General features: G+C 37.7%; 1 protein-coding gene across 3 annotated transcripts in view; it reads left to right on the plus strand.

Moving 5' to 3' along the window:
* The window catches only part of SLC35A5 (solute carrier family 35 member A5), a 12,280-nt gene extending 3,951 nt beyond the window's left edge, over nt 1-8,329 (plus strand). For all 3 annotated transcript variants that reach the window (XM_065049934.1, XM_005511468.3, XM_021299693.2), the window contains 4 exons: nt 726-859; nt 3,983-4,050; nt 5,298-6,093; nt 7,247-8,329. In XM_065049934.1, coding sequence (XP_064906006.1) covers nt 726-859; nt 3,983-4,050; nt 5,298-6,093; nt 7,247-7,315 — 1,067 coding nt within the window. In that variant the 3' untranslated portion in view covers nt 7,316-8,329. The remainder of the gene's footprint in view (nt 1-725; nt 860-3,982; nt 4,051-5,297; nt 6,094-7,246) is intronic.
* The last annotated feature ends 1,073 nt before the right edge of the window (nt 8,330-9,402 follow it).

Genomic DNA, 9,402 nt, shown 5'->3' on the forward strand with positions numbered 1-9,402 from the left:
TGCTACTGCTTGAATTGACTACACATTTTTGTTTGTGTTTCCCCCCCTCCTTTTTTTTCTTTTTCTTCCAGATGTCTGAATTTTGCTGAAATTATGTGTCAGTGGTTCAGAAAGGATTAAATAACATTGTGTGTTCTTAAAGCTGTCCTAACAAAGTATTTGTCACCAACTCTAGAGTAGTCTAGAATATCAAAGTAAATGTTATTTGTGTCTTGTCCTTTATTTCTTCCTTTTTTCTTTATGTTCTCTTTTTAAGCAGATCATGCGCTGTGTGCCACAGATACTGAGTACTGGTTTATTTTATATTTCTGACGTTACTGGCTACCCTTTGGGTGCTATATGAACAGGTCGTTGTTTCAGTTATAGATTTGATTGATAATAATCAGAAAATCATACCCAGTTATGATGTAGCTATTGTGTGGGGACTTTGGGGTGCTTTTTGGCCCTCAAAGAATGGTTGATCATTTAATTTTTGCTCCCAGTGGACAAATACTCTGATGGGGCAAAAGGTTCCTTGATGTTTTCTCTGCTAAAGCAGGGAAGTGAATGCCCATAGACACAGGATTGCTGCTGTAGTTGTGTGTTCTGCTCTCTATGTTGCCAGAGGGCTGCAGTATCATCTTTTTTTCAGTCCAACTATGTTCTGGAAAACAGAGTATGGTACCTACTCAGTTACAAGGTTTTTAATAATAAGAGATATGTCTTTCTTATTGATTTCTTTTCAGAGGGTTGCTTGGATCATCCCTTTGAATGCCTTTCCTGGAAGAATTTTTGTAATTCGATGAAATGGTCAATTCCTGCCTTTCTTTACTTTTTGGATAACTTGATCGTCTTCTATGTACTGTCCTACCTCCAGCCAGTAAGTATACATATACTGAATAAAGTATCTTCCGAAATCTTAGTGGTAGATAACATTGCCATTAGACTATCTATGGTTGTAACACATTGGCAGGGCAAGATTTGCAGGTAAAAAAATGATCTGTTGCCTGACCAGCCAGACCTTCTCATTGGTGTTGTACAGCTCTCAGCAGAGGCAAGTCTCTGTGTGTTTTCTCCATCTGAAGTGATTTAGAAATAGGCTGAATTGCTTAAGTACTAGGCAGGTTTTTGGTGTTTTCCTTCCTTTGGTTTCTTTAACTCTGTATTTCTCTTCCAATGCATTTGCTCATCTTGCTGGTACTTGAGCTGCACTTTTCTGTGCAGCTTCTGCCACTTTATGTATGTACACAATGACTTTGACTCCAAAGAAAAGTGAGTGAATGTAATCTCACAGAGGGACTAAGTGTAACAGCAACTGAGGAGGGGAAGAGGAAAACGGTTTGACTCTTCATTTTTGCATTTTTTTGTTATGTTTAAGCACAAAATTTAATTGGTGCTTCTAGCTACATTCAGCCTTTTGGATGAATCTGCATATGCTTAGGAAATAGTACAGGTTTTGTGCTTTCTTTTTTTCTTGTGCTAAGGTACTTTTTGTTTTATAATATATGTTTGAAGTTAGATGGAAACAGATAGTGCTTCCTATAAAATACTGTGGCTGCCGCAGTTTGACATAAAAAATAAATATAAATATTTCTATTCCTTCTCTTTCAGAATTTCTTATTAAAATATTGTCTTTTTAGGTGTACATTTGTCAGGGACAGACCAGAGTCTAGAATAGGACCTGACTGGAAAAATTAATTAAAATCAGGAGTCAAATATCTTCAGATAGCATACACAGGTGTTTGGTTCTGTGGTTTGTTGTGTGGGATTTTTTGGTGTTTGTTGGGTTTTTTTCATATTTTCTTTTTTTAACTTTAGGAAGGAAATTCAGCTATGTTTGCAGTATCAAAGCCTACTGTTTACCAGGTTACGTAAACACTATTGCTTTCTTAAGCAATGTGATTTGGCTCAGTTAAGGTCATCTTTTGTAAAATGCACAACTTTTATATTTTACACACACCCTGACATTTTGTCTCTTTCCCCTCAGAACGTGCTCCACGATTACTCTTTTTTTTAGAACTCTTAGCGTCTTATACTTTTTAACTGGATATATTTTATGAGGGTTATCTGAAATTATAACATTATAATGGTAAAGAAGTATTAAAAGAGAGAACTGAATACCTTTGAGATGGAATGCCTTGACAGTGTATAAGACCATGAAAGTGAAAAGGTGAAGACAAGACGCTTGAAAGAAGGTGGCCATAACTGACTGCACTTGGTTTCATGTGACTTTAAAAGCTAATTAGGTTTGGGACTAAATAATACCTGAGTGAGCAATTACTTGAACTATAGAGTTGCTTTGGTGAGATTTTTTTGCCTGAAGCTTCAGCTGTAACTATGATACTCTTTAGTGGCTAACATTTGCTAGTGATAAGACTTTTTAGAGGCTTTTTGTGACATGTAAGTTAGTGGCATGGTGATCTTTGGTAAATTTTTTTTCTTATTCTTTCTCATTTAGAACAGAGGTCCCTTGAGGCCACAGAGAACAAAGCAACTCAAAATTAATTCCTTGTAACTGTCCTGTTGCGGATTTTGATCATGTTATGTTACCAGAGATGTTGAGTGGGGAGCTTTGACTGTCAAGCAGAACTAGAGTATACATGGAACACTTCTACATTTTATATTGAACCTCTTTTTTTCCAGACTGGTTTCTGCTAGTTCCAGATTCTCTTGTTTATTCAATATTTTTCTTCTTTCATGGTATTCACCTAACATGAATATTTATTGAGTTGAAATCTTTCAAAGTGGAAAATTAAGTTGATGTTTCTTAGGCAGATGTCTTATGTGTCAGTCTTTGGCTTACTTGAGCCTGTGTCATGTGTTTCATGAGATTTATTATTCAGAAGATAGTATGTTGGAATAGGGTGGAACTAGGATAATGAGAAAAGGGCTTGTACTTTGGTAAATGAAAAAGGCTCTGCTATTACAGAATTGGGAATGTGGAAATGCAGTGGAGAAAGCTCAAGATAAAATCTGTGTTTTGCACTTCTGAATCTATGTACACTTTTGTGTAAAAATGTCTGAAAAAGTGATCTCACTCTAAGGCTGAATTGGAAGAAAGATTTCAGATGCCTAGATTTTTATACCTTTACTGACTACACAGGGCAGTCCTGAATAAAACACAGTTTGGGAAACACCCCATCCCTTAAAAAAACCCCTTTTTTCCCCACTGGTGCTGTTAAACTCTGATCTTTAATGGTAACTGCAGTACCTAGAAGAGCCTGTTATTGATCCACCATCCTAGTATAGAGTGTCTAATGCAGAGACCAAAAAGACAAACCTTGTCACAAGGAGTTTGCAGCCTGGGATCGTGACTGTGTGTCTTTGCACTGTTGTCATAATTATTATGCAGTTATTCCCAAATAAGACAGGAGATTTAGGATTGTCTTGAGTTGTACTTTGAAACAGGTGAATTTTTTAGTAGAATTGTAGTCTTGAAAATTCGAGTTGAGCACCTCCTTACCTGTGAATGATACAGCACATGCACTTGACATACAAGAAGCTTGCTTTCTGCAAGTGCCTTGCCCAAGTCTGAGATTTCATGAATGCTGCAAGCTGGCACTGCAGCCAGAAGCAGCCTTACTTTCCCCTATTCTTTTCTTACTTTCATTTTAGAGCAACTTCCTCCTTTGTACTGACAGCTGTTTTTGCAGCTGACTGGTCAGCCTGGCTGGGGAACTGTTCTAACAGAAAACTAAACTGTTTTATTTTTTTGTTAAGTAAATTTTCCACTGGATGGGTTTCCTCACATGTTTATTTCAGTACAGCTTTCCCCACTGCAGTCAAACTTAGGGTCTGTTGTTTGCCTGAGGTTTTGAAATAGGACTTGAATGATGTTTTAGGGGTATGTAATTCTACCACCTGGATAAGGCAGAACGTTCAGTACCAGGATGATGCTTTTCACTCTAGCATCTTGTAGAGAGGTGAACACTTGAAGTCAGTGGGCTTTTAATGTCCACACGACATCTGGAGTATAACTTTGTTCCCCTTCTTTTCTTTCTAGGCAATGGCTGTGCTATTCTCAAATTTTGTCATTATAACAACGGCTCTCCTCTTCAGGATAGTGCTAAAGTAAGTATAAATGAAATTTTATATCTTCCTAGCCTCAATGAAGAAGTTAATCTACGTGCTTTCTCTTTGTCTGATGTGAACAGTGATACTGTTTTCTTGTGGCTATACCAACATGGAGAGATGGCTTAGTTTTCTACACCTGAAGGTGTACAAAATAATAGCTTATTAGGAGTCCCTACATATTTCTACACATTTGGTCAACTGTAATAGAGAACAACTGGTTATATAGTTGTTGGATTATCAGAATAAAGGTTTGGGTACTTTCGTTTGTACATTAAATCTCATATTTCGTGATTAGCAGTGTGTTGTAGTTCTTAAATGAATGTAAATGTAATCTAACGAGGGGATGAGATATGTAAGAGTGAAAGACTCATCTTCAGTAATATTGTGCCAACCTGTGTTCCTAGTCAAATGCATAGTATGTTTAAAAAAGTGATTACATGTCCCTTCTTCATTATTCATGTGACAAAAGCCAGCTTCTTTGTCGTATGTGTTCCACTTCACCTGATTTGTGCTCTTTATGGTGTGATTTAGATTCAGAAAAGGCTGGGAGGGAAATGGATATTTACTCAAAAAGTCGCTTGTGTTCAATGTGGAGGAAAGATGCCTTTTCTACACGTGCTATTATATCAAAAGAGTGTCTGATAGTCTAACTTGAAATGCTTTTTCTCAGTTGTTTAGTTTTTTTGTCTCTTGTGATGTTAAGAGTTTACTTAATCTTCCAAATTTCTGATTTTCCCCAAGATAAACAAGCTTTGCTTGAGTGATAAAACAGTATAAATAGCTCTAACAGTCTTATAAATTACATTCATATATTTATATATTTATATGGTATACCATTGTAAAATACTAGAAAAGGCCACAAAATCATGTGGGAAAAGTGAAATGTAGTGAAAGTCCATCAAAGAAAGAGGGTAATTATTTGAATGTCTGTGATTTCTTTTTATCTATCAGACCTGTGTTGGAGACAACAGCTGTTTTTAAGTTGTCAGGCAGTCAGTATCTAGATCTAACATGATCCTTAAATTATCTCGACAGAATATTGCATTTTGTATTCTGTGATCGCCAGGCTTGCCATAGAATAGCATGCAATGTTTTAGCATTTTACTGTCAATTCTACAAAGCCAGTCTCTGTCTCCTTATCTGTGGAATGATGTCTTCTATGTGTTTTATTGAGCTTGTTCTCATGTAATTTAATTTGTACCACTGTATTTCTAAAGTTCGTGGCGTTTTTTGTCTACTCCTAGGCAAAAACTCTCTTGGGTACAGTGGGCATCTCTGGTGATTTTGTTCCTGTCCATCGTTGCCCTGACTCTAGGAACTGGAGGCCATCAGCAAAGCTTGGCTGCACACGGATTCCATCACAATATGTTTTTTAGTCCATCTAACCACTGCCTTCTCTATGCTGGACCTGAAGAAGCATGCCTGGAAAAGGGCAACTGTGCAGCCCCAAGTTTCCTTCCCAGCTTCCAGTGGAATATCACCAGTACCATGGCAGGAGCATTGAAACCTCTCCGCCTCAGCCTTGGCCATCTACTTATTCTAGTGCAGTGTTTCATTTCTGCCCTGGCTAACATATACAACGAAAAGATCTTGAAAGATGGGGATCAGCTTGCTGAAAGCATCTTCACGCAGAACAGCAAACTCTATGCCTTTGGGGTGCTGTTCAATGGGCTTATGCTGGGGCTGCGGGCTAAGGACCGGAGGCAGATAGAGAATTGTGGCTTCTTTTATGGGCACAACGTCTTCTCAGTGGCTCTTATATTTGTCACAGCTTTCTTGGGGTTGTCTGTAGCCTTCATCTTGAAGTTCCGAGACAATATGTTCCATGTTATGACTGCTCAGATCACCACTGTCATCATCACCACAGTCTCTTTCGTCATCTTTGACTTCAGGCCTTCTCTAGAGTTCTTTTTGGAAGCTCCTGTAGTGCTTCTCTCCATATTTATCTATAATGCCAGTAAACCAAGAGGCCTGGAATATGTTACGCTGCGGGAAAGGGGCAAGCTTGTCAAAGGAGTTGCATGGGAGAGGTCAAGTGGGGTAAGGATTTTCAGTACTTGTCTCCTCTGCTTTCGGTTTTGTTTTACCTCCATTTATGCTATGGAACATGTGGAAGATTAATCTTGCATGTGACTGGACTCATCCCTGAACTCAAACACCAAAACTCCTCAATATTTCTTAAAATCTTTAAAATTCATTGGGTGTTCCTTCGCATATTCCACTTTTTCAGTTCATGAAGCCTAGGTAAGCATTGCCTTCCTGCTGTGAGTATAGACAGCAACTCCAGCTTTGTACAAATCCCTTCTTGAAACTTCTATAACCAAAATATATTAGTGGCCGTGAGCATCCAAAAATTGGAATTGATGCCTGGGAAATAATTGTACTTAAGTAGAACTGGTTAATCTGTGTACCTGAGCCCACATCATGAAGAAGTTAATATATTTGATGTTAAGATTCTTTCTACCTTAACAGTCAAAGTCACCTGGAGACATAAAGGTGATGTTTAAATACAGTTTTAACATGTTGGGTTTTTTTTGTTGTGTTTGTGTTTTTTTTTTCCTTACAAACCATTTCTTCCAGGCTCATTCGTGTTTTTCAGTCTAGTTAACTAGAACATGGCAGGCATGGTCTTAGATATGTCATTCAATCAGGCTGATCAGTCAGTCAGTGGAGGAAGGGTAAATGTCTCAGAGAATTTTTAGTCTGCATGTGCAGATCTGTGCTGTAATACAAGTTGCAACCAGCAGAGTGCTGTCTCCATTTAATTCTAAGAACACATTTAACTTGGGAGAGATGGTTTCCAGAAATTCCACATGGTACCTTTTTAGGTTGTTGTTTAGCAAGCAGTAAATAACACCAATTCATATATTTTTGGTATACTAGGTATTTTCTATTTTAGTACTTAAAATTGAGCAGCTGTGGTAAAACAAATAGCACTATATGCGCAGGCTTCCTAATGAAGGAATGGTCTACAAGCTGTTTCAGGGAGTAAGTCACTAAAAAGTGTTAAAGCTACAGGGGATGATTTTTATGATCATATATATCCTAGAGCAAGATTGTAACACACTGGTAAGAAATTTTATGTAAGTGATACATTCAAAATAAACTCTAATATTTCTCTTTTTTTCTTTTTTGTATTAATAACAAGATAAATTTTGCTCATGTTGTTCTCTTTTGCTTCTGGTTACTGTAGGATGGAGAAGAATTTGAGAGACTGAACAAACCAAGCAGTGACATTGACACAGATGAAGATTCCCTCTAGCATGAGGCTGGCTCAAAGAAGTACTATTACTCATACAGAGAGAATGTCAGCTCTTTATTAACATAGAGAAGGGTCATTTTTCCCCACTTGCAGAGCAACTGAGACTATTTTGGGGCTGAATGCCAGAGGTGGATAAAGAAAACATTCAAGCCATACATATGGACAGTTATAGTCCCTCTTCCTATCCATGTAAATCAGGAGTTCAAAATCTGCTGAAAGAAACAAAATTTATAAGTAATTCAAACAAAAAAAGGCTTGGACCCTGGACTCATTGGTCTGGGTGGCATGTTCTGTATTGTGGAAGGCAGTCCTGGACTCTAACCATGTGTCTTTCACTGGCTTGATTGACTGTACTGAGTCACTGCAACTTCCTGTATGAATTCCTTGATTAGCAAAGCAGAGATAAAACTGTTCTCTACCTTGCAGAAGTGATACAAGCATTGATTAATGTTTTTTCTGCATCTTCCAATGTACAAATGTTCAATTAAGCTTTCTTTTCAGGACTTAATGTGTTACTACTAACCTCGTAAATAATGAGGCGTATTGACTGTTCTAATTGTATTTTGGCAATTCAGATTGACATATCCCTAGCAGAGTGAAAAAGCCCTTCTGAACCAACCTCATCAAAATTTCACTTGAGAATGTATAATAAATAATTTGGGCTAAGGATATCTTGATGCTTCAAAGAGGCAGATCTCTGGAGTGTGATTTGAGTTTGAATGGTCTTAATTCTGTCTTCATTTGTGTTTTTACATCAGTGTAACACTATACTGACTCCTGTGGAGTCCTTTCTTTCTGATTTTCTCTGATGTGACTGAGAGCAGTATAGATTTCACTGACTTCAGCCACTAGTTCTCCTCACATTTTCAGTGTGAGACTGTTGTGTGCCTGTCTCCCAGTGTCTGGGGAAATGGAAATCTGGAATGCCTTTGTAGCAAATTGTTAATTTTACACGTGATGTACATGGCCTAACATTGAAAGAGCTTGAATAAAACAAAAGTGTATTAAACAGTATGAATGCATGATAGGGTCTTTTTTTTTGCGTTTAGAAAGGCTATGTGTAGAGGTTTAGTTTACACTCAGGGCACTGTCTGAAAACAAATGTTATGCAGCTACAGTGGTGCCCTTCAGCATCTGGAGCACTGGGCAAGAGGGTGCCGGTGGTAATATCATTTGGTGTTGCTCCACCCTGTCAGACTGATAAGGTCTTGCATTCATTTTGTAGAGAGAGAAATCATTCTGCAGCATGCCAAGCATAGTGATCTCAGAGTCACTGTTAAGGCATCTGCTGGATTGTATTTTGAGTGAGATGAAAAATAGGTTCCAAATAATTCAGAGAATTTTGAATGAGAGACGGGAATAGGGATGCAGAGAAGAGATTCTTGGTATGTTTCTAAAGCCTCTTCTCTCAGTACAGTAGAAAAGATGTTGGTTTCTAATTTCCTTCCTTCAAAAATGTATCTTTCATAGTTGAAAGATACTGTCAAAAGAATTCTTAAGAAGATAAGCAATGAGTTCAGTGTCAGAGCTTCATACCCCAGTGTATAGTAATCAGTGATGCATTTCTCTGTGGACTGAAGACAGTCCTGTCTTTGTTCTCCTTTGCCATCCTGTTCCCAGGCTCTGTGTGTAACAGCTAACTTAGGCATACTGTATTGAGGGCTCATTGCTATATGAACATACGTCTTGTCACTGATACATCAAGAGGGGCATCCTGTTTCTACATGTGGCCAATGACTGTCAAGTTATAAACTATGGATCTAAAATTATTATTCTAATTTCTTACCTTTTTTTTTTTTTTCCAGGAGCATTAACTTTTTCTAGCATATATTAAGAATACCTGTACAAAATGGAATTACTGTTGTGCTTGAAGCATTTTTTATAGCTGATCTCATTGTGCTCATAGGCCATTTAAAGATAAGGAATCCCAGTTGTTTGCATCTGTACACCTGAAAGCATATTTCAATGTAAATTCCAGAAATATGGTTTTCATTGGTTTATGATGTCCTGTTTTGGGAAATGAAACTTCAACATCTCCCCCCCCCCCCAAAAAAAAAAAAAAACAAAAAGCTCAAACTGTTAGAGAC

Source organism: Columba livia, chromosome 1, assembly GCF_036013475.1.
Source record: "Columba livia isolate bColLiv1 breed racing homer chromosome 1, bColLiv1.pat.W.v2, whole genome shotgun sequence".
Taxonomy (NCBI): domain Eukaryota; kingdom Metazoa; phylum Chordata; class Aves; order Columbiformes; family Columbidae; genus Columba; species Columba livia.